Source organism: Eurosta solidaginis, chromosome 3 (assembly GCF_040869045.1).
Source record: "Eurosta solidaginis isolate ZX-2024a chromosome 3, ASM4086904v1, whole genome shotgun sequence".
Taxonomy (NCBI): Eukaryota; Metazoa; Arthropoda; class Insecta; order Diptera; family Tephritidae; genus Eurosta; species Eurosta solidaginis.
Genome location: NC_090321.1, coordinates 81,827,586 through 81,853,818, shown reverse-complemented (window position 1 = coordinate 81,853,818; position 26,233 = coordinate 81,827,586). Strand labels below are relative to the sequence as shown.

General features: G+C 37.0%; 1 protein-coding gene across 1 annotated transcript in view; it reads right to left on the bottom strand.

The window, feature by feature from the left end:
* Positions 1-26,233, bottom strand: part of side-VIII (sidestep VIII) — a 930,757-nt gene that overhangs the window by 867,840 nt on the left and 36,684 nt on the right. The window contains 1 exon segment of the mRNA XM_067772586.1: positions 23,802-24,385. Coding sequence (XP_067628687.1) covers positions 23,802-23,937 — 136 coding nt within the window. The 5' untranslated portion in view covers positions 23,938-24,385.

Genomic DNA, 26,233 nt, shown 5'->3' with positions numbered 1-26,233 from the left:
AATTTGATTGAGCCATGTCCGTCCGTCCGTCCGTCCGTCCGTCCGTCCGTCCGTTAACACGATAACTTGAGTAAATTTTGAGGTATCTTGATGAAATTTGGTATGTAGGTTCCTGAGCACTCATCTCAGATCGCTATTTAAAATGAACGATATCGGACTATAACCACGCCCACTTTTTCGATATCGAAAATTTCAAAAAACCGAAAAAGTGCGATAACTCATTACAAAAGACAGATAAAGCGACGAAACTTGGTAGATGGGTTGACGTTATGACGCAGAATAGAAAATTGGCAAGATTTTGGACAATGGGCGTGGCACCGCCCACTTTTACAAGAAGGTAATTTAAAAGTTTCGAAAGCTGTAATTTGGCAGTCGTTGAAGATATCATGATGAAATTTGGCAGGAACGTTACTACTATTACTCTATATGTGCTAAATAAAAATTAGCAAAATTGGATGAAGAACACGCCCACTTTTTAAAAAAAAAAATTTTTTAAATTCAAATTTTAACAAAAAATTTAATATCTTTACTGTATATAAGTAAATTAAGTCAAAATTCAACTCCAGTAATGATATGATGCAACAAAATACAAAAATAAAAGAAAATTTCAAAATGGGCGCGGCTCCGCCCATTTTCATTTAGTTTGTCTAGAATACTTTTATTGCCATAAGTCGAACAAAAATTTACCAATCCTTCTCAAATTTGGTAGGAGCATAGATTCTATGACGGTAACTGTTCTCTGTGAAAATGGGTGAAATCGGTGGAAGCCACGCCCAGTTTTTATACACAGTCCACTGTCTGTCCTTCCGCTCGGCCATTAACACAATAACTTGAGCAAAATCCGATATATCTTTACTAAACTTAACCCACGTACTAACCTGAGCTCACTTTTTCTTGGTATAAAAAATGGGCGAAATCTGACCATAACCACGCCCACTTTATCGATATCGAAAATTACGAAAAATGAAAAAAATGCCATAATTCTATACCAAATACGAAAAAAGTGATGAAACATGGTAACTGGATTGGTTTATTGACGCAAAATATAACTTTGGAAAAAACTTTGTAAAATGGGTGTGACACCTACCATATTAAGTAGAAGAAAATGAAAAAGTTCTACAAGGCGAAATCAACAGCCCTTGGAATCTTGGCAGGAATACTGTTAGTGGTATTGCATATATAAATAAATTAGCAGTAACCGACAGATGATTTTCTGGATCACCTGGTCCACATTTTGGTCGATATCGCGAGAACGCCTTCACATATACATCTAAGGGCCACTCGCTTTTAAAACCCTCATTAATACCTTTAATTTGATATCCATATCGTACAAAAACATACCAGAGTCACCCCTGTCCCACCCTAATGGCGATATCTCGAAAAGGCGTCCACCTATAGACCTAATGCCCCCTCCCTCTTAAAATGCTCATTAACACCTTTCGTTTGATACCCATATCGTACAAACATTCTAGAGTCACCCCTGGCCCACCCTAATGGCGTTATCTCGAAAAGGCGTCCACCTATAGACCTAGTGTCCACTCCCTCTTAAAATGCTCAGTAACACCTTTCGTTTGATACCCATATCGTACAAACATTCTAGAGTCACCCCTGGCCCACCCTAATGGCGATATCTCGAAAAGGCGTCCACCTATAGACCCAATGCCCACTCCCTCTTCAAATGCTCAGTAACAGCTTTCGTTTGATACCCATATCGTACAAACATTCTAGAGTCACCCCTGTCCCACCCTAATGGCGATATCTCGAAAAGGCGTCCACCTATAGACCTAATGCCCACTCCCTCTTAAAATGCGCAGTAACACCTTTCGTTTGATACCCATATCGTACAAACATTCTAGAGTCACACCTGGCCCACCCTAATGGCGATATCTCGAAAAGGCGTCCACCTATAGAACTAAGGATTACTCCCTTTTAAAATACTCATTACCACCTTTCATTTGATACCCATATCGTACAAACATTCTAGAGTCACACCTGGCCCACCCTAATGGCGATATCTCGAAAAGGCGTCCACCTATAGACCTAATGTCCACTCCCTCTTAAAATGCTCAGTAACACCTTTCGTTTGATACCCATATCGCACAAACATTCTAGAGTCACCCCTGGCCCACCCTAATGGCGATATCTCGAAAAGGCGTCCACCTATAGACCTAATGTCCACTCCCTCTTAAAATGCTCAGTAACACCTTTCGTTTGATACCCATATCGTACAAACATTCTAGAGTTACCCCTGTCCCACCCTAATGGCGATATCTCGAAAAGGCGTCCACCTATATACCTAATGCACACTCCCTCTTAAAATGCGCAGTAACACCTTTCGTTTGATACCCATATCGTACAAACATTCTAGAGTCACACCTGGCCCACCCTAATGGCGATATCTCGAAAAGGCGTCCACCTATAGACCTAATGCCCACTCCCTCTTAAAATGCTCAGTAACACCTTTCGTTTGATACCCATATCGTACAAACATTCTAGAGTCACCCTTGGTCCACCTTTATGGCGATATCTCAAAAAGGCGTCCACCTATAGACCTAATGCCCACTCCCTCTTAAAATGCTCAGTAACACCTTTCGTTTGATACCCATATCGTACAAACATTCTAGAGTCACCCTTGGTCCACCTTTATGGCGATATCTCAAAAAGGCGTCCACCTATAGACCTAATGCCCACTCCCTCTTAAAATGCTCAGTAACACCTTTCGTTTGATACCCATATCGTACAAACATTCTAGAGTCACACCTGGCCCACTCTAATGGCGATATCTCGAAAAGGCGTCCACCTATAGACCTAATGTCCACTCCCTCTTAAAATGCTCAGTAACACCTTTCGTTTGATACCCATATCGTACAAACATTCTAGAGTCACCCCTGTCCCACCCTAATGGCGATATCTCGAAAAGGCGTCCACCTATAGACCAATGTCCACTCCCTCTTAAAATGCTCAGTAACACCTTTCGTTTGATACCCATATCGTACAAACATTCTAGAGTCACCCCTGTCCCACCCTAATGGCGATATCTCGAAAAGGCGTCCACCTATAGACCTAATGCCCACTCCCTCTTAAAATGCTCAGTAACACCTTTCGTTTGATACCCATACCGTACAAACATTCTAGAGTCACCCTTGGTCCAGCTTTATGGCGATATCTCGAAAAGGCGTCCACCTATAGAACTAAGGATTACTCCCTTTTAAAATACTCATTACCACCTTTCATTTGATACCCATATCGTACAAACACATTCTAGAGTCACCCTGGCCCACCCTAATGGCGATATCTCGAAAAGGCGTCCACCTATAGACCTAATGCCCACTCCCTCTTAAAATGCTCAGTAACACCTTTCGTTTGATACCCATATCGTACAAACATTCTAGAGTCACACCTGGCCCACTCTAATGGCGATATCTCGAAAAGGCGTCCACCTATAGACCTAATGTCCACTCCCTCTTAAAATGTTCAGTAACACCTTTCGTTTGATACCCATATCGTACAAACATTCTAGAGTCACCCCTGTCCCACCCTAATGGCGATATCTCGAAAAGGCGTCCACCTATAGACCTAATGCCCACTCCCTCTTAAAATGCTCAGTAACACCTTTCGTTTGATACCCATATCGTACAAACATTCTAGAGTCACACCTGGCCCACTCTAATGGCGATATCTCCAAAAGGCGTCCACCTATAGAACTAAGGATTACTCCCTTTTAAAATACTCATTACCACCTTTCATTTGATACCCATATCGTACAAACACATTCTAGAGTCACCCTGGCCCACCCTAATGGCGATATCTCGAAAAGGCGTCCACCTATAGACCTAATGCCCACTCCCTCTTAAAATGCTCAGTAACACCTTTCGTTTGATACCCATACCGTACAAACATTCTAGAGTCACCCTTGGTCCAGCTTTATGGCGATATCTCGAAAAGGCGTCCACCTATAGAACTAAGGATTACTCTGTTTTAAAATACTCATTACCACCTTTCATTTGATACCCATATCGTACAAACACATTCTAGAGTCACCCTGGCCCACCCTAATGGCGATATCTCGAAAAGGCGTCCACCTATAGACCTAATGCCCACTCCCTCTTAAAATGCTCAGTAACACCTTTCGTTTGATACCCATATCGTACAAACATTCTAGAGTCACACCTGGCCCACTCTAATGGCGATATCTCGAAAAGGCGTCCACCTATAGAACTAAGGATTACTCCCTTTTAAAATACTCATTACCACCTTTCATTTGATACCCATATCGTACAAACACATTCTAGAGTCACCCTGGCCCACCCTAATGGCGATATCTCGAAAAGGCGTCCACCTATAGACCTAATGCCCACTCCCTCTTAAAATGCTCAGTAACACCTTTCGTTTGATACCCATATCGTACAAACATTCTAGAGTCACACCTGGCCCACTCTAATGGCGATATCTCGAAAAGGCGTCCACCTATAGACCTAATGTCCACTCCCTCTTAAAATGCTCAGTAACACCTTTCGTTTGATACCCATATCGTACAAACATTCTAGAGTCACCCCTGTCCCACCCTAATGGCGATATCTCGAAAAGGCGTCCACCTATAGACCTAATGCCCACTCCCTCTTAAAATGCTCAGTAACACCTTTCGTTTGATGCACATATCGTACAAACACATTCTAGAGTCACCCCTGGCCCACCCTAATGACGATATCTCGAAAAGGCGTCCACCTATAGACCTAATGTCCACTCCCTCTTAAAATGCTCAGTAACACCTTTCGTTTAATACCCATATCGTACAAACATTCTAGAGTCACCCCTGTCCCACCCTAATGGCGATATCTCGAAAAGGCGTCCACCTATAGACCTAATGCCCACTCCCTCTTAAAATGCTCAGTAACACCTTTCGTTTGATACCCATATCGTACAAACATTCTAGAGTCACACCTGGCCCACTCTAATGGCGATATCTCGAAAAGGCGTCCACCTATAGAACTAAGGATTACTCCCTTTTAAAATACTCATTACCACCTTTCATTTGATACCCATATCGTACAAACACATTCTAGAGTCACCCTGGCCCACCCTAATGGTGATATCTCGAAAAGGCGTCCACCTATAGACCTAATGCCCACTCCCTCTTAAAATGCTCAGTAACACCTTTCGTTTGATACCCATATCGTACAAACATTCTAGAGTCACACCTGGCCCACTCTAATGGCGATATCTCGAAAAGGCGTCCACCTATAGACCTAATGTCCACTCCCTCTTAAAATGCTCAGTAACACCTTTCGTTTGATACCCATATCGTACAAACATTCTAGAGTCACCCCTGTCCCACCCTAATGGCGATATCTCGAAAAGGCGTCCACCTATAGACCTAATGCCCACTCCCTCTTAAAATGCTCAGTAACACCTTTCGTTTGATACCCATATCGTACAAACATTCTAGAGTCACACCTGGCCCACTCTAATGGCGATATCTCCAAAAGGCGTCCACCTATAGAACTAAGGATTACTCCCTTTTAAAATACTCATTACCACCTTTCATTTGATACCCATATCGTACAAACACATTCTAGAGTCACCCTGGCCCACCCTAATGGCGATATCTCGAAAAGGCGTCCACCTATAGACCTAATGCCCACTCCCTCTTAAAATGCTCAGTAACACCTTTCGTTTGATACCCATACCGTACAAACATTCTAGAGTCACCCTTGGTCCAGCTTTATGGCGATATCTCGAAAAGGCGTCCACCTATAGAACTAAGGATTACTCCCTTTTAAAATACTCATTACCACCTTTCATTTGATACCCATATCGTACAAACACATTCTAGAGTCACCCTGGCCCACCCTAATGGCGATATCTCGAAAAGGCGTCCACCTATAGACCTAATGCCCACTCCCTCTTAAAATGCTCAGTAACACCTTTCGTTTGATACCCATATCGTACAAACATTCTAGAGTCACCCTTGGTCCACCTTTATGGCGATATCTCAAAAAGGCGTCCACCTATAGAACTAAGGATTACTCCCTTTTAAAATACTCCTTACCACCTTTCATTTGATACCCATATCGTACAAACACATTCTAGAGTCACCCCTGGCCCACCCTAATGGCGATATCTCGAAAAGGCGTCCACCTATAGACCTAATGCCCACTCCCTCTTAAAATGCTCAGTAACACCTTTCGTTTGATACCCATATCGTACAAACATTCTAGAGTCACCCCTGGCCCACCCTAATGGCGATATCTCGAAAGGGCGTCCACCTATAGACCTAATGCCCACTCCCTCTTAAAATGCTCAGTAACACCTTTCGTTTGATGCACATATCGTACAAACACATTCTAGAGTCACCCTGGCCCACCCTAATGACGATATCTCGAAAAGGCGTCCACCTATAGACCTAATGCCCACTCCCTCTTAAAATGCTCAGTAACACCTTTCATTTGATTCCCATATCGTACAAACACATTCTAGAGACACCCCTGGTCCACCTTTATGGCGATATCTCGAAACGGCGTCCACCTATGGAACTAAGGATCACTCCTTTTCAAAATACTCATTAACGGCTTTCATTTGATACCCATATCTACAAACACATTATAGAATCACCCCTGGTCCACCTTAATGGGGACATCTCGAAAAGGCGTCCACCGATAGACCTAAGGCCCACTCCCTCTTAAAATGCTCAGTAACACCTTTCATTTGATACCCATATCGTACAAACAAATTCTAGAGTCAGCCCTGGTCTACCTTTATGGCGATATCCCTAAATGGCGTTCATCCATAGAACTATGGCCTACTCTCTCTTAAAATACTCTTTAATACCTTTCATTTGATACACATGTTATACAACCACATTCCAGGGTTACCCCAGATTGATTTTCCTTATTTTGTCTCCATAGCTCTCAACTGAGTATGTTATGTTCGGTTACACCCGAACTTAGCCTTCCTTACTTGTAAGTTATGTTCTTTGACGAAGTTGTGTAAACAGTATATTTGATACTTGAAAAGTGCATTGAAATTTGATGCATAACTTAAAACAGCCATAACTATTCGAACAGAGTTCGTAATTAAGATCGTAATATCTTGAATTGAAGGGTAAAAGTAGTATTAAATGATATGATTGGAGAACGAAATCACCAAAAAATTGTGTACCCTGTAAAAGACCTCAAAAGTGGGGGAAAAGCCGTTTTTCGCGTACATAACTTCAATTATCTCAGAATTTCTCCGGTTGACCACCCACTTTTATTACACTTTCTAAGTTCCTCGATGCTTTGAGCATGAAAAAAAATATCTCAGCTTTGGTGAAAAGAATTTACAATTACTTAGAATTTTTAAATACTTTTAATTTATTTTTAAATATGTAAAATGAATTACTATTTATTTTAATTTATGTTTATTCTATTAAACTGAAACCAAATTTATATACAAAGCTGTTATTTTTATTCAATTTGGATGGGAAACTTAATTCTAGAAGAGTTTTCTTTTTCATTTGAATCCAAATGGAGATTGATGTTGGAGTTCAAATTTATATCAAAAGATTTCTTAAGTGGAGAACTAAGATTATTTACGTATAAAAAATGTGCCGTTTTGTTTGAGAATGGGTTGGTTCTCCAATGGAAGTACAATGGATATTAAACATTGGAATTTGGAAACCGAGTTGGATTTCCATTTGACCTCAAACCAATTTCGAACAAAAATGTTTATTGGGTGCGGATATCTTATCTGAAATGCTCCTAAATGTATGCAGTTCTGATTGTGGAAGTGTCGCTCACACATACAAGCGCATGGGGTATGAGAGAATCTATAAAAATTATACATCTGTAGTTGTAGCTGAGAAATTTATAAGTAACTAAGTAAATTCTGGAAGCGCCTAGAAGATTCCACGAGGAAATCACAGAGTATAAAAGCACCAGCGGTAGAGGCGCTACAAGCAGTTTCGATTAAGAGGCTATCTAGCGAGCAATAGCAGTATTATTTGAAAATAGTAGACTTATTTATTGTGAAGTCCTTTAATAAAGGCCATTTTTCCATTATTCAATATTGGAGTTATTTATTCAACAGTTTAGCGATACGAACGTTTGTAGAAGATTGCAAGTAAGGGGAATTCGTTACAATATGCATAATAACCTATTTCAAAGCTTTATTTAACCGAGGGTTACTCATCGGCAGTGATTCGGTAGGCCCAAAAAGTATCATAAAAATACTCCCTCCAAAAATTCATTTGCCAGATATCGTTTGTGTCGTTGTAAAACACATGCCAAAAATTTGAAAAAGAGGTTCTTAGACAGTGTGGAATGTAGAGTTTACATCTTTCATGGGTTCTTTAAAAGTACAAAACGTAGATTTCCTTATTGGAAAGAATTTTATCGGCGTTCTTATTCTGCAAATAAAAAACCATTTACCTCAAACATATTACGAAAACTTATAGATTAGAGTGAAGTTTTATTTATCATGTATCCCTTTTAAATTATTTAAAATTTTTTTTTTTTGAATTTTGTATGAAATTGGAGTAAAAATTAATTTAAATTTTTTATTCTGTTTTGTCTTTTATGAAAAAAATTAATAAAACGCATAAAAAGTTGCCTTAAACGTTTAGCTTTTTTTTCTTAGCCTTAAATATTTTTATTTAGCCTTTGTCAATGTAGCCTTTTTTCTGAAAAAGTTCTGGCAAAACTGCTTGCAGTTCAAGCGGTAGAATATCATGCGCAATTTCTATGCTGAAACTTTTTTCGCTTTTTTCTATGTACACACATACTCCTACAAAATATGTTGCGTATGTGTTCAAAGCTATGCTGGCATTGTGCATCGGTGTTTTAGTTGCTTACGATTTACTTATATAGATATTTATATATATATACTAGCAGACCCGTCAGACGTTGTTCTGCCTCAAATTTGGTCTATTTGCATACATTTTAATAAGCTTTTTCCGTCTAACTCTGCCCTCCCCCCTCACTTTTTCTTAATCCTTTTATGCACTCCTCCCTCCGTCTTTTCGCTTCATCTATCTCTATCTTCGTCTCACTCTATCTCTTTCTCAGTCTCCTTCGCCTTCCATCTTTTTTCTTCTCTCAAGTTTTTCCCATTCTTCTTCATCCCTTATTGTAAGGCAAATCGAATAGGACATATGTAAATAGTTATGTGGGTATTATTAATTCATGCCTTTGTTTGGGCTTCGCATGCATATTTATCAATTTTGCCAAGTTGATGCGACTAAATCGAATATCACAATGAAAATTACTTTAAAGCTCTCAGCAGCAGCTTCCATTTGATATCCATATTACACACACATTGAAAGAGTATCCGGGTCCAAGTTTTAGCCTATATCTTGAGATCCTAGGCACCCAGAGTTACAAAATTTACTCTGTACTAAAGCACTCATCAAAAGCTTTCATTTGTTATCCTTATTGTATAAACACTTTCTAGGGGTACCCGCGTCCACGTTTTCGCTTATATCTCGAGAACGTAATTACCCGCGGGTACGAAAAATAACCCGTATCAAAGTACTCATAGACAGTTCCATTTGATACCCATATTCTACAAACATATCTCAGGATTACCCAGACCCACGTTTTGATCTCAAGACCCTAGCCCTCTACCAATTTTCAGCCAAATATGGTCATCCGTTCCTTCCTCTTCAATCACTCTTTATCTATTAAAAAAGCGCATCAAAATCCGTTGCGTATTTTTAAAGGTTTAACCCTTTCACGTCTAGGGGAAACATTTTTCCCAAGAATAAATTGGTGGATTTCGGTACAGTATTTTATGGTAATTTTTTTTTTGTGAATGAGCATCAATAAAGAACGGGTATTACCCCCTAATGTTTTAAGCGCACTGACATCACTACGATTATGGCCGGTCAAAAACGTGAATAAAGTCAACGAATTTTCGAAGAGTGTGCTCCGTACAATTTATCGCAATTTAATCGTTTTTTTCTAATTGAGATTGTATTTAATCTCTATTGTTTTGTTAATTGGTAAGTATAGAACTAAGATCTAGTCAAATTTATCTTATTATTCGTGTAAAAGCATATAAAAATGTAAAATTTTCGTTAGGGAAATATTTTTCCCTGTAGACCACAAGTGGAATATTTGAATTAAATTTTACTGATTATAAATTCGTGTTTATTTATTCATTCGCGCTAATTACAGCTGAAATGTCTGCAAAAAAGGTCAGAGAATTTCACCTTAAAGATAATGAGATTATGTAAATACTTATGGCTGACAATAGCGGTGGAGAAGATGAGTTGGTATTAGATGAAGAAGACCAAGCATCTATTGGTAAGGATGTTGACGACGGTGTTGATATAGGTGAAATTGCAAATGCTAACGAAGAGCAGCAGGAAGGTAGCTCAGAATAAACTACAATGACAACTTCTGAATACCACGTTCCCATTTTCCGATGGAGAAAAACTTATATGTGCCCAGTACCTTTGAAGAAAGCGATTATGAGTTCGGTCGCATTAATGTATTCCCTGATATACAGCAAAATGTAACTCCGTTTGGTATTTTTATGGAAATTACAATGTTAAATTCGTTAGTTCACAAATTACTGGTTTCAGAAAGTATCAGATATGCCGAGCAAGGGGGAAGGGTATTCAGTACTGATGGTTCAGAAATGAATGCTTTTATAGGTATGAACTTCGTCATGGGCTACCACGTGTTACCGACGGTTAGAAGTTATTGGTCCACTGACGAAGACATGGAGGTTCCTTTTATAGCTAATGTTATGCCAAGAACAAGGTTTGAACAAATACGCCAAAACTTGCATTTCAGTAACAATGATATTCAGTCGCAGTTTAGTGGTAGAACGTATAAAGTTAGACTTATAACCGAACATTTTAATGATTGCTTTCAAAAGGCCATTAATAATTCAAAGCAACAATCAATAGATGAGCATATGATTACGTTCAAAGGCCATAGCGTGATGAAGCAATACGTAAAAAGCAAACCCATAAGATGGGGATTTAAAATGTGGTGTAGGACTGAGGCGACCACAGGCTATCTCTTCGAATTCGATCTATATACGGGCAGGAAAATAAATACCGAAGTAGGGTTGGGAGAATCCGTTATTTTGAAGTTATCACAGCAGCTAAATGGTCTTGGTTTTGAAGTATATTTTGACATTTTTTTCAATTCTCCTGACTTGCAATGTAAATTAAAACAAAAGAACATAAGAGCTTGTGACGCTATAAGAGTAAACAGGAAAAACGTACCGAAAACTTTGCCATTGGACAAAAATATGATGAGAGGAGAAATCTATTCTGAAAGCTTTCAGGGAATATCGTTTATCAAATGGATGGACACAAAATCCGTACATATGTTGTCAAATTTTATTTCACCGGTCGAAACAAGTGAGGTAAAGATGAGGAAGGCCGGATCGGCAGAAATGATTAGTGTTACCTGCCCAGAGATGGTTATGCGGTACAATAAATATATGGGCGGCGTTGATTTGATGGACCAGAGAAAGGTCTGTTATGAGGTCGACCGCAAAGCAAAAATAAAATATTATTTGCGTTTATTTTTCGATATTATGGACATAGCTCTGAACAACTCATATACAATTTACGAAAAGCTTCATTCAGGAAACCGCTGTGAAGGGTCGCTCTTGACCAGCTTAGCATTTCGGCAGAACATTGCTCGGAGCCTTATAAATCTATTTATTTGTAGACAGCGCTCAAGACCAACGACAGTAACCAAAGAAAAAACTAGGCTGGGTGTAAAACGGAATTTACCACAACACAATATGCAAAAAGCAGAAAATATGAAGAGATGTGCAAATTGCGCTAAAAAAAGAATTGAGAACCGAACGCATAATATATGTGTTATGTGCAACGTACACCTCTGCTTTACCACCAAAAGAAACTGCTTTGCCGAATATCACACACGACTTATGTATGAACTAAAATTTTTGTATTTTTATGAATTTTTTTTTCCACTATTGAACAAATAATCACAAAAGAAAATGAAGTTGGTTTATTAAATTTGTATTCCCGATCACGCCCATATGGAAATATATTTCCTATTGAATTCCAAAAAAACTAAGTACTTTATTTTAACTTTTTATTATTTATTATCAGGTTTGCCTCCATATTAACTAAATAAAGCAGTTATATAACAAAATTTACTTTTAGTTTCCTTATGGTCCTGTAAGGGTTAAGCATTCAAAGGGACATAGGGACAGAAAAAGCTACTTTGTTTTATACTGTGCAGTGATGTATATCCATACATACCTATAAACCTATGCCCGAAGTTAAATAACGCAGCTATATATGTACGTATGTACATATGTGTCGCATCATGCCTCACTAAAAAGCAATTAGCGCGCACAGTTCACAGTGAACAACCACAGACACGCATTTTTTGGTAAAAATGTTACTTTAGTTTAAGTAATTTGGTTAATATAGGAAAGGAATCAAGTATTTTTTTTTTTTTTTTTTTTGATGCAGATCGAAGGTAAATATTTCAAAGTTTTACTGAAAAGTAGAATTTTTTAAATCCATCCATCCGTTTATGAGTTATAGCTGTGTCAACAAATATTTTATGATTTTTACAACATTTTGGCAATTTGCCATGCCCCTATAATATATACCATCTCACGTAGCAAAGCTTTCAAATGCAAAAACCCGTTTTAAAATCGGAGCATTCTGTGTGAGGTTATGTGCGTACATGGCATTTAGCGACTTTATTTTATAAGATTTATAGATAGATAGATAGATAGATAGAAGATATATATATATGTATGTATATTTGTATGCATGTTGTAATCCTGGCATACCCTTCGCCCGCATTTCACTCATCACAGTCTCATTTCCTTAAAAATTTTCTTTAAATATTTTCCCCCCCTCAGTTTCGGTCACTAATTTACCCAAGCGCGTCGTCAGCATAGAGGGGTGGCGAACAAATATCTACATTTAATGAATACTTGATGCATTGCAGACGTTAGGAAAAAGTTTTACGTGCCTCAAAAAAGGATGAAAGGCGCTGGGACTTATGGCGGATCATTTTTGATGAGAATCCTCATTTGAAAGTCGAGTATTGGAATAATCGATTAGTAGATTAGCAAAAGTTGTTCGGTTAAAGAATCGATTAACACTTATCGACTAGTGATTTGTTCTCGATTTCGATTCGAATGGCATTTTTTTTTTTTTTTTTGTTAATTTCCAATGAGCTCTGGTATTCGTTAAGACGTTGTGGAGTTATAGTAAGACATCTGCAGCTCCATATCGTGCACTTTACTTTTTTAGTATTAGAAATGAAATTCTATACTCAGTTATTTTTTTGAAACCAAATTTTTTGTTTTTTTAATTTTTAATACAAAAAGTGAATTCGGAAATTGTCGGTATTCGAATAATGCCGACTATTTCGTATACGGTAGCCGACTTCGCTGATACGCTTTACAGCTTTATACGGGCCTTCCCAGTTACACCGAAATTTTGATTAAAAAAAAAAACCTTTCTGCTGGTGAGAGTTGTATAACAGCACGGAATGTATAAAGGAGTGAGGGTTGTATAAAAATATCTCCAGAGACCTCCCTTGTCGTACCTTGCGGAACCTGTCCTTCATTTAACTACTATCGCCATTTCGTGGGGTATCACAAAGTTAAAAGTGTCAGTTGAAAGCACTGCATGGTGACAGAACTATAAATAGTACCGCCCCTTAAGGCGATAGTTCGGAACTAGTGCGTTTCGCTGCAAGTTCAAGAAGAGCTGAGGTTTATTCTCATTTGGGTATTTATCATTAACCTTGTGTTATTCTTTTATAGAGGTCTTGGTTTCTTAGATACTAGTGTAAACCTCATGGTTAAGATAATTTCGATCGCTGTGTAAGAAATTTCAAAATAATGTTATTCTCAATTTAAAAAATTTTTTGATTTGCAGCTTTGGACAGCCATATTCGAAAAAAAATTTGTTTAATTAGGAAGGATGCCCCCGCAGGAGATACATTGTACTAAATATTTATAAGCCATTCAAGGCAGCAGTTTGTCGTGGAACTTCAACGTAAAGAAGGGAAATGAAGGAGATCTCGACTACACTTTATCAATTTAAAAGAAAACAGAAATGTAGTACGTGGTGTCTATCACCCTCTCTCTCATTGCATATTGTCACGAATTTACCGCAAATCCTCTTATTTTCCCTTTTGCTAATTTCGATCACTAAACTGTTGAATAAATAACTCCAATATTTAATAATGCAAAGTGGCCTTTATTAAAGGACTTCACAATAATTAAGTCTACTATTTTCAAATAATACTGCTATTGCTCGCTAGATAGCCTCTTAATCGAAACTGCTTGTAGCGCCTCTACCGCTGGTGCTTTTATACTCTGTGATTTCCTCGTGGCATCTTCTAGTCGCTTCCAGAATTTTCTAGTTACCGCCATATAATTATAACTACAGATGCACGTATATAGCTTCTCATATGCGTGTATTTGTGAGCGACACTTCCACAATTACAATTGCATACTTTTGGGAGCATCTCAGATAAGATATATGCATGTGTTTGTGCACTGTTTCTCCCTGCGTGTACGTAGATATGTGTAGACCTAATTTATTGATTCGTTTGCAGATACATAATGATTGATTAGGGATGTGCATGCAAGTCACTGTTTTGCATCGGCTTAGAGATGGCAGTACCCCTTATTGTTGCTAATATTCGTAACAATATGTACAGCGATTGTAAAGACCAACCTATACTATGGATTCTTTCTTTGGTGGACGGTCACTCAAAAAACAACGTACTTCGAAAAATTAAAGGGTGTCTGTAGGCTAAAAATTCTTGGCCTAACGGGAGCCGTGAAAACAATGTCCGAGTGCTGCACTTCATTCCACACATTACATCTGCATACGGACGAACGGACTACCTAATCCCATAACTGCGCTTCGACGTTTCAAAGTTATGGAAGTGGCAGAGTCTGCGATATACTGTATTAATCTGGAAATAAAACGATCTTAAAATCCGCCAGATAACTTTAGTGTGCTCAAAGCAGTAAAAATCTGGAGGAAAAGAGCTCAAACTAATCTCAAACAGGACTACATAGAAGTGTGTCAGAGTGTAGGCAATCTCTGAAAACATCGGGATAGAGAGAAATATACTTACATCTGCATTGGGTCCCCGATCATATGAAAATATAGAGAAATGAAAAAGCGGAAGAGCCAGCTAAGGAGACGGCATCCTTCGAAGCCTGTACTGTATATGTCCAAATGAAATTGAGCAAGATATAACGAAATCGAAAGCAGCACATTATCTAACAAAATTGCTAACAAAGCTGCTCACCAATATTCTGACTGGATACTGCCTGCTTTTAAATAAAGCCTCGTCAGTGATACCACGTGTAGAAAGCGGTGGTTGGAGGAGCACATTTTGTGTTCGTGCCCTACGCTTGCCTCACTAAGACTCTAGCTTTAAGGAGTGGCCAGCTATCAGATCTAGAAGCTGCAAGTGCATAACTCCTAGAAATTCTCTGGTGTTTGCAGGGCTAGTAATTTATTTTAAAACATACGTCCTCATTTTTGATAACGTAAGGCTCCCACGGACCAGCCTCTTACACCTAATCTTTGCGGTTGGTTCGTTATCCAAGAAATTGTTGTTTAGGTGGCCCACTTCCAAAATTTTTTCTTCTCATACAATGAGAGTATCGCTATGACCCCTTCATAAAATAATGTTTTTTGCCGCGTCCCTGAATTTACACATCTTAACTGAATTTTATTGAATGTGCTTTGAATTTGAATTTATTTTAGGCTAAAACTTTTCGTCTATACTTAAAAACTCATTCTGTGCGTTGGTCATTCATTACGCAATAAGCTTCTTAGCCTTTCTTATTGTTGTATATTCGTTTTACTTTAGTAAGCTCCTTTTGCGGTTTTCATTGTCTTTTTTTTTAAATTTATTCAACAACAATGAGAAAAACTCGAAACTTTTCATTACACAAAAGCAGCGAAGTTTTAAGTTTTGCGTTTTCTCGGTTTTATCTTCTTGTATCTTTTCCCTTCTCCCTCTTCACTCCTTAATTTTTTTTATTTTTTTGTTATTTTTCGGTTTCTCAAATTAGTATCCTATCTGGTTTAGAGTGAGTTTTGTAACCGCCAATTAAAATCAGTTGATGAGTTTAACTGGTTGGGTAAATTGCACTTTGCCATTTGTTGAGCTTCGCTATACCAAATTTTTTAAACGCGCAGTAAATTATATTTCCAAAAGCCAAATTAGACGCAAATGGTGACTATGAAGTCGGCAGGCGGGTGAGGTTGATTTATTGCAAGTAAGCGACCAAAAATGGGCGAACATTTGTTCTAATTCCTATAACACAGAAATATAATATAAAATTATCGATCACAAAACTAATACAGAACGAACGTTTTCTGTGATATTTTGTGGTCATACAGAAACTTACTTTTTTGTAATGAAGGTGTGTTTTGAATTGTTAACTTCAAAATGTAAGAAGTATGTCCAATAAATAACCATATACACAATTTATGCTGTCGCAACAAAAAGTTGTGCTTACGAGTTCCGGAAGTTGATACAGCTAAGGCTCGTATAACATATTTGCCTATTGATTGTTTCTAAGGTCCGGTTTTTCAGTACAAGTTCAACTCGGTTTGTCAGTTAAACTACGCTTAAACTTATTCTGCAGTTTTTCAGTCTACTTTAAAGTTTAAGCTAAGCTTAAGCGGCCGATCTGGCAGGGTTAAACTCTAGTTAACCTATCAGTTATTTGAGTTCGTTCGAAATGACGTCGAGTTTACCCAACAAGCATTTGGGCTTGAGTACCATTGGAGCTCATGTTGATAAATAGGCACACTTCTAAACTCTCCAGAGTTGTTTCGAAACAGTGGCTCAACTCGTGAATAATAGCGTACTCAGCAAAGAATGGAATTTTTTATAAAGCAAAAAATGCTATTACTTAAGTTGAAAAAATTGAATTAACAACTTGTGAGCCTCTGAACTCAAATATAAGACTCCATACTACAGTACTTTCACGAAAATAAAATGAAATATATATAATTTAAAAAATTAAAAAATGAAACGCGCTAACCTCCAAAGAGATTTTAGGCCGAGCTTCTCTTCCAATTTGCGTCGTGCTCCTTTTAATTTTTCATACAAATTGGCGGGACGGGACCTACTTGTTTTATTCCGACTTCGAACGGCATCTGCATCACAGATGCGTTTTTCATGAGGAGTTTTTCATGGCAGAAATACATCCTGAGTGCTTGCCAAACATTGCCGAGGGGCAACACCGCTTAGAAAAACTTTATACTAATTGAAAAACTCTGTTTCTAAAATTTTGATGTTGCCCTGCCCGGGGCGTGAACCCAGGATCATCGGTATAGTAGGCATAGCACGCTACCAACACACCACGGCGGCCGCCTATATAATTTATTTTTGATTAATTACGCTTCATTGCTGCTATGAACCAGGTGTTTATTTCTCACAATAAACAGCTCTTGGTTTTGGTGGTACTAAATTGGAGATTTTTTTCAACTCCACCTCAACTCGATATGCAATGTAGGATATCAACTGGAGAGATGTGTTGAATTTTCATTTGAGAACTGAACATTTCTCAAAATCTCTCGAAAGTTGGATAATAATTTTAGAAGGAAGTTGGATATCAACTCGAGAACTATTGTAAACAATAATTAAATAATGATGTTGGATATCACTTCCGGAACTATATATATAATTTCGCTAGAGACTTTTTTCCATGTTTGTTGGATAAACAAAATCCAGCTGTTGCCGTATCTACAAATTATCTAGATAATAAAAAATCAATGTTGCCGCACAAAAAAGCATACTCCAAAAGTGGCCTTAAACTGTGACTGAAAAACTGCTCAGTAGTTTAACTGGAGTTTAAATTTGACTAGAGTTTAAGCAAACTTAGTTTAAGCTTAGCTTAACCTATAAAAGGGCGGTGTCACGCCCATTTTTTTTAAATTTGAAATTTTTCCTATTTATTTTTAAAAATCCACTTGGGAAATGAAGTACCATTGATATTAAGCTCTTTTTTGCAAAGATATAGCTTATTTTATTCGTCCACGACCTTTTTAAAATCTTTTATATAAAAGTGGGCGTGGTTCTTAACCGATTTCGTTAATTTTTCTTCAAAGAATTCCTTGTAGTAAAGGCAACCTCTCTGCCGAATTTTGTTACGATAGGTTTAACGATTTTTGATTTATGATTAATAATATTTGTAAAATTTATTTTATCACAAGTGGGCAGTGCCACGCCCATTTTAAAAATTTTGCTTAAATTTTTATCAAGAGTCTCAGAGTCATTCCACACGTCAAATTTCAACATTTTAGGTGTACTATTAATCAGGTTTTTTGTGTTTTCCAAAATGTTATATATATAAAAAGTGGGCGTGGTTATCATCCGATTTCGCTCATTTTCAATACGAATCTAGATATCCTGGGACAAGATAAACTCGTGTACCAAATTTGGTGAAGATATCTCAATATTTACTCAAGTTATCGTGTTAACGGACAGACGGACGGACGGAGAGACGGACATACGGACGGACGGACATGGCTCAATCAAATTTTTTTTCGATACTGATGATTTTGATATATGGAAGTCTATCAGCCCGATTCTAAACAAAAATTCCGTGCGAGTTTTTTTCCTTCTCCCATTCCTCGTATTCTAAATAAAAATTCCTTGTGAGTTTTTTCACTTCTCCCTTTCCTCATATTCTGAACAATGTTCGAAAAAGCGGAAACCGGTTATGGGAGAAAAGTGTGTATTATGAACGTGAGTGAGAGGGAGATTTCTCTGCCATTTCATAGGAGTTTTTTCACTTGTTAAATTAAAGGGAATGCATCAAAATAGTTAAAGGAATTTGTTTCTTTTAATAAAGAACTCTTATTTGTACAAATTTGTGCTAAAATATGTACATTCTACCACAATATTCTTTATTTTAAGTCGAAAAGTATATCATAAGCAACGGAAGAGCTCTTGGTCTTTTGATGCAACCATCCAGAAATTGCGAAAGGATTTTTAAAAAGGCTTAAATAGATTTTGGCATATGACCAAAGATGAATTCAACTCGACCTGGCCGTCAGAAAATTGCTTTGATGAATGGCAGGCGACTCCGGCGGACTTGTGTTATCCCGCGGTCTTCTTCTTCTTATGCTCCTCTGTTTATGTTGCTGCGGCACCAATTAATTACTCATTTCAGCGAATAACACATGAAATGCAATACTGTGCGTTGTTTATATTTTATTTCTTAATTTCAAACAAATATGCAGCAATAATTAAATTATTTTTAAACAAAAAAAGGAATGCGCAACGAAATTACAATTGACAAAACAGCTGACTTCGAAAATTCGAAATTCCTATTCCCTAATAATTGTTCTCCCTAGGAGAAAAGAATTGTAGGAATTTTTCCGCGGGAATAAAAAAATCCGCGAGAGCAACATTCCGAGGGAATATTTAGAATTGGGCTGTATATCTATCTCGATTCCCTTATGCCCGTACAACCAACCGCTATCCAATCCAAGTTATAATACCCCGTGTACAAGTACAGCTGGGTATAAAAAGGCTTCCCGAAATTATACTACACATATTTCATTTAAAAACTGCTGTTTACTTTTAATTTGCATTTAAGGGTAAAACTGCTCTCAAAGTATCCTTCGGACGTGGATGCAGGATCTTGAAGTGTTTAAGCTTTGGTTCTTAAGCAACGTTTTGATGCAACTTTTTGCTAAAGATTTACCCGTTACGTTTCCATTCTAGTATAAAAACAAGTAAGGAAGGTTAAGTTCGGGTGTAACCGAACATTACATACTCAGTTGAGAGCTATGGTGACAACATAAGGGAAAATAACCATGTAGGAAAATGAACCGAGGGAAACCCTGGAATGTGTTTGTATGACATGTGTATCAAATGAAAGGCATTAAAGAGTATTTTATGAGGGAGTGGGCCATAGTTCTATAGGTGGACACCATTTAGGGATATAGCCATAAAGGTGGATCAGGGTTGACTCTAGAATGCGTTTGTACGATATGGGTATCAAATGAAAGGTATTAATGAGTATTTTAAAATGGCGTGGACCTAAGTTCTATAGTTGGACGCCTTTTCGAGATATCGCCGTAAAGATGGACCAGGGGTGACTCTAGAATGCGTTTGTACGATATGGGTATCAAATGAAAGGTGTTAATGAGCATTTTAAAAGGGAGTAATCCTTAGTTCCATAGGTGGACGCCGTTTCGAGATATCGCCATAATGGTGGACCAGGGGTCACCCTAGAATTTGTTTGCCCAATATGGGCATCAAACAAAAGGTGTTAATGAGTATTTTAAAAGGGAGTGGGCCTTAGTTCTATAGGTGGACGCCGTTTCGAGATATCGCCATAAAGGTGGGCCAGGGGTGACTCTAGAATTCGTTTGTGCAATATGGGTATCAAACGAAAGGAGTTAATGAGTATTTTAAGAGGGAGTGGCCCTTAGTTCTATAGGTGGACGCATTGTCGAGGTATCGCAATAAAGGTGGACCAGGGGTGACTCTAGACTTTGTTTGTACGATATGGGTATCAAATGAAAGGTGTTAATGATTATTTTAAAAGGGCGTGGGGCTTAGTTCTATAGGTGGACCCCTTTACGAGATATCGCCATAAAGGTGGACCAGGGGTGACTCTAGAATTCGTTTGTGCAATATGGGTATCAAATGAAAGGTTTTAATGAGTATTTTTAAAAGGGAGTGGGCCATAGTTCTATAGGTGGACGCCATTTAGGGATATAGCCATAAAGGTGGATCAGGGTTGACTCTAGAATGCGTTTGTACGATATGGGTATCAAATGAAAGGTATTAATGAGTATTTTAAAAGGGCGTGGACCTAAGTACTATAGATGGACGCCGTTTCGAGATATCGCCATAAAGGTGGACCAGGGGTGACCCTAGAACTCGTTTGTGTAATATGGGTATCAAACGAAAGGAATTAATGAGTATTTTAAGAGGGAGTGGGCCTTTCTGGACCAGGGGTGACTCTAGACTTTGTTTGTACGATATGGGTATCAAATGAAAGGTGTTAATGAGTATTTTTAAAAGGGAGTGGGCCTTCGTTCTATAGGTGTTCGCCTTTTCGAAATATCGCCATAAAGGTGGACCAGGGGTGACTCTAGAATGAGTTTGTACGATATGGGTATCAAATTAAAGGTATTAATGAGAGTTTTAAAAGGGAGTGGTGGTAGTTGTATATGTGAAGGCGTTTTCCAGATATCGACCAAAATGTGGACCAGGGTGACCCAGAACATCATCTCTTGGATACCGCTAATTTATTTATATATGTAATACCTGCCAAGATTTTAAGGGTTTTTTATTTCGCCCTGCAGAACTTTTTCATTTTCTTCTACTTAATATGGTAGATGTCACAATCATTTTATAAAGTTTTTTCTAAAGTTATATTTCGCGTCAATAAAACATTCCAATTACCTTACCATATTTCATCCCTTTTTTTCGTATTTGGTATAGAATTATGGCATTTTTTTCATTTTTCGTAATTTTCGATATGGAAAAAGTGGGCGTGGCCAAAGTCGGATTTCGTTCATTTTTCATACCAAGATAAAGTGAGTTCAGATAAGGACGTGAACTGAGTTTAGTAAAGATATATCGATTTTTGCTCAAGTTATCGTGTTAACGGCCATGCGGAAGGACAGACGGACGACTGTGTATAAAAACTGGGCGTGGCATCAACCGATTTCGCCCATTTTCACAGAAAACAGTTAACGCCATAAAATCTATGCCCCTACCAAATTTCAAAAGGATTGGTTAATTTTTGTTCGACTTATGGCGTTAAAAGTATCCTAGACAAATTAAATGAAAAAGGGCGGAGCCACGCCCATTTTAAAATTTTCTTTTATTTTTGTATTTTGTTGCACCATATCATTACTGGAGTTGAATCTTGACATAATTTACTTATATACTGTAAAGATATAAAATTTTTTGTTAAAATTTTACTTTTAAAAAAATTTTTTTTTAAAAGTGGGCGTGGTCCTTCTTCGATTTTGCTAATTTTTATTAAGCGTACATATAGTAATAAGAGTAACGTTCCTGCCAAATTTCATCATGATATCTTCAACGACTGCCAAATTACAGCTTGCAAAAGTTTTAAATTACCTTCTTTTAAAAGTGGGCGGTGCCACGCCCATTGTCCAAAATTTTACTAATTTTCTCTTTTGCGTCATAAGTTCAACTCATCTACCAAGTTTCGTCGCTTTATTGGTCTTTTGTAATGAATTATCGCACTTTTTCGGTTTTTCGAAATTTTCGATATCGAAAAAGTGGGCGTGGTTATAGTCCGATATCGTTCATTTTAAATAGCGATCTGAGATGAGTGCTCAGGAACCTACATACCAAATTTCATCAAGATACCTCAAAATTTACTCAAGTTATCGTGTTAACGGACGGACGGACGGACGGACGGACGGACGGACGGACGGACGGACATGGCTCAATCAAATTTTTTTTCGATCCTGATTATTTTGATATATGGAATTCTATATCTATCTCGATTCCTTTATATATGTACAACCAACCGTTATCCAATCAAACTTAATATACTCTGTGAGCTCTGCTCAACTGAGTATAACAATGGAAGAACTAATCAAGGAGGGTTAAAGTGTTAGTATGAAATATTAAGCTTTATATAGGGTGGTATATTTTCTAGGACACCAAAGTTATAAATCTTCCCAGATTTTTTTAAAACTTATACAAAGTCCCCTTGTAACCCTCTTATATATATGTAAATGCAAATAAAAATAGCTCAGTAGTTGATTTTATGAAAAAAGTTCTAATTTTTTTGTTGTTGTGTAGAAATGTCGAAGACTCAACTCTATTATATTCAAGATTGATAAAATTGCAATAAAAATTTTTATTTCACAATAATTTTTAAATTTTGTTTTAATTTTAAAATTTAATTTAACAATTGAGTTTCACTTACCATTTTCTTCCTCTATGTTTCTTAATTTCAAACAAATATGCAGCAATAATTAAATTATTTTTAAACAAAAAAAGGAATGCGCAACGATAATTAAATTATTTTTAAATAAAAAAAGGAATGCGCAACGAAATTACAATTGACAAAACAGCTGACTTCGAAAATTCGAAATTCCTATTCCTTAATAATTGTTCTCCCTAGGAGAAAAGAATTGTAGGAATTTTTCCGCGGGAATAAAAAAATCCGCGAGAGCAACATTCCGAGGGAATATTTATAATTGGGCTGTATATCTATCTCGATTCCCTTATGCCCGTACAACCAACCGCTATCCAATCCAAGTTATAATACCCCGTGTACAAGTACAGCTGGGTATAAAAAGGCTGCCCGAAATTATACTACACATATTTCATTTAAAAACTGCTGTTTACTTTTAATTTGCATTTAAGGGTAAAACTGTTCTCAAAGTATCCTTCGGACGTGGATGCAGGATCTTGAAGTGTTTAAGCTTTGGTTCTTAAGTAACGTTTTGATGCAACTTGTTGCTAAAGATTTACCCGTTACGTTTCCATTCTAGTATAAAAACAATGGAAGAACTAATCAAGGAGAGTTAAAGTGTTAGTATGAAATATTAAGCTTTATATAGGGTGGTATATTTTCTAGGACACCAAAGTTATAAATCTTCCCAGATTTTTTTAAAACTTATACAAAGTCCCCTTGTAACCCTCTTATATATATGTAAATGCAAATAAAAAATAGCTCAGTAGTTCAAGACAGTATATTCAAGATTGATAAAATTGCAATAAAAATTTTTATTTCACAATAATTTTTAAATTTTGTTTTAATTTTAAAATTTAATTTAACAATTGAGTTTCACTTACCATTTTCTTCCTCTATGTTGCGAGTCATTGTTGAAGGACTGGTTCGTGCACGCGATGAATGCGTGTAGTGACTATTGAGGACGCAGATCAAGCCGGTGAAGAGTAGCCAGAGAGGATGAGATATTTGCAAGAACATTTTGGCGATTTAAGGATTTGGAGTAGTTTTTCTCTTCTTTTTTGTTTAAGAAGAATTTTTCGTTTTTATTGATTGGCTTATTTGTTATATTAATGCATAAATTTAGAGGTTAGATTGTATTGGCCGGTCCGTAAGGACCTCACATAAAATTAATTAGTTCAAAGTGTTATTAGTTTTGATAACAGTAAAAGTTATAACAGACTAATCTGTTTTTCTGCTCCATCGTTTAATTTTTCGTGATTTCCATAATTATTGTATTTATTTGCACAAATAATTTCATTATCTTGCATTAATCGCTTCCACATTATCGCATTTTTACTTCATCCGTTTACGTAAGTTTTCATAATGCGATGCTTAACACTGCAAAGCCATGCGAAATAATTCCGTTAGAATTAAGTTGTATGTTTTCAATGTAAATTTTTTTTTTATTGGCGATTGTAGGAAAATACTGTAAGTAAAGCATTAATAGGTTCATTAGTTTGGAAATTTGTGTCAAAGTTATTAATAAATTTAAAAAATTATATGAGATTTGCTTATTGGTAACAAGCCAAAGGTATTGTACGCTAAGTGCAATAGAAATATTTTTCACATAATATTGTTATAGTTAGTTATGTATTTACTAGACTAATCCCGCGGCCCAGTCTGCACAAAGAAAATGCTACACAACGTTTTTTCGTTATACCCCGATATGATCCTGAAGATGATTCCGAAAGATACCCACATTAAAGCGCGCACAATCACGAAATTGTTTGGCGATAATGGATGTGGACAATTTAGGTGCAATAAAAATAAAACAATAACTTCATTATCAAAAAAATTGTTCGCAGCTATTAGTTAGATTAACTTACCATCCGTAATTGTCAGTAACGAGCAGAGCACAAAATTGCATACTTTTCGATTTACCTCTCAGAGGGAGGGCTAGATCAAGCAGTTCTTTGCTGATCCGTGCGATATTGATACTTCTACACTGGATAACTCCAAAGAGGTTTTTCTCAAGGGGACCAAGATAGCTGTGTGGAAATGGAAATGGAATGGAAAAACTGTTGGCCTCATAGAAACAATATTCTAAAAGCATTAAATGTTCGCAATCAATCAAACTGATTTGGCTGTTAAAAGGATTGATTTCATAGGTCATTTCAAAAGCGAACAACTGTCAATATTATGCAAATGCATCAGCTAATTTTAAATCTTTTGTTACGTTTTGGTGACCTTTTTTGCTTTGTTTTTCTGATATGTCTTGATAGGAGAAAATTTTCGGAATTTACATTCATGAATTTGTGTGTTAAGCAAAATCGTTCAGGTACGGACATCTAAAAGTTGTTCAAGCAGAAATTCGTCATTTCGGGAATGCGGGAAAAACATGTCGAAACTTTTTCTCTGAAGACGCAGATTCCATTAAGAAGCCTTTCTGAGAAGTATGACAGATGAATAAGTCATCGTATTTTAATTAAACTGACTAAGTAGAACACTGAAAGATAAAAAACTGGCAAAATCAATTGCGGGTAAGTTCAACCGATATTTCTGTAAATTTTTAATCTATTCAAAAAGTTGCTGAGTGAACTTTGCACAAACTATTGATTCTGAATTAACCTTTTTAACAGTCTAATAAACACACAAAAGTTTCATTAAGCCAAGTTAGCCACAGCTCCGTTAAAAAAATAAATGCAAAGATTACCAATTTTACAAAGTTTTTTCTAAAGTTATATTTGGTGTCAATAAACCAATCCAATTACAATGTTTCATCACTTTTTTCATATTTGGTATAGAATTATGGCATTTTTTTCATTTTTCGTTATTTTCGATATCGAAAAAGTGGGCGTGGTCATAGTGGGATTTCGTCCATTTTTTATGCCAAGATAAAGTGAGTTCAGATAAGTTCGTGAACTAAGTTTAGTAAACGTATATCGCTTTTTCTCAAGTTATCGTGTTAAGGGCAAAACGGAAGGACAGGTGGTCGACTGTGTATAAAAACTGGGCGTGGCTTCAACAGATTTCGCCCATTTTCACAGAAAACATTTATCGTCACAGAATCTATGCCCCTACTAAATTTCACAAGGATTGGTTAGTTTTTGTTCGCTTTAGGCATTAAAAGTATTCTAGGCAAATTAAATTAAAAAGGGCGGAGCCACTTTTCATATTTTTGTATTTTGTTGCACCATATTATTACTGGAGTTGAATATTGGTATAATTTACTTATATACTGTAAAGATATTCAATTTTTTGTTAAAATTTTACTTTTAAAATTTTTTTTTTTTAAAAGTGGACGTGTACGTCATCCGATTTCGCTAATTTTTAT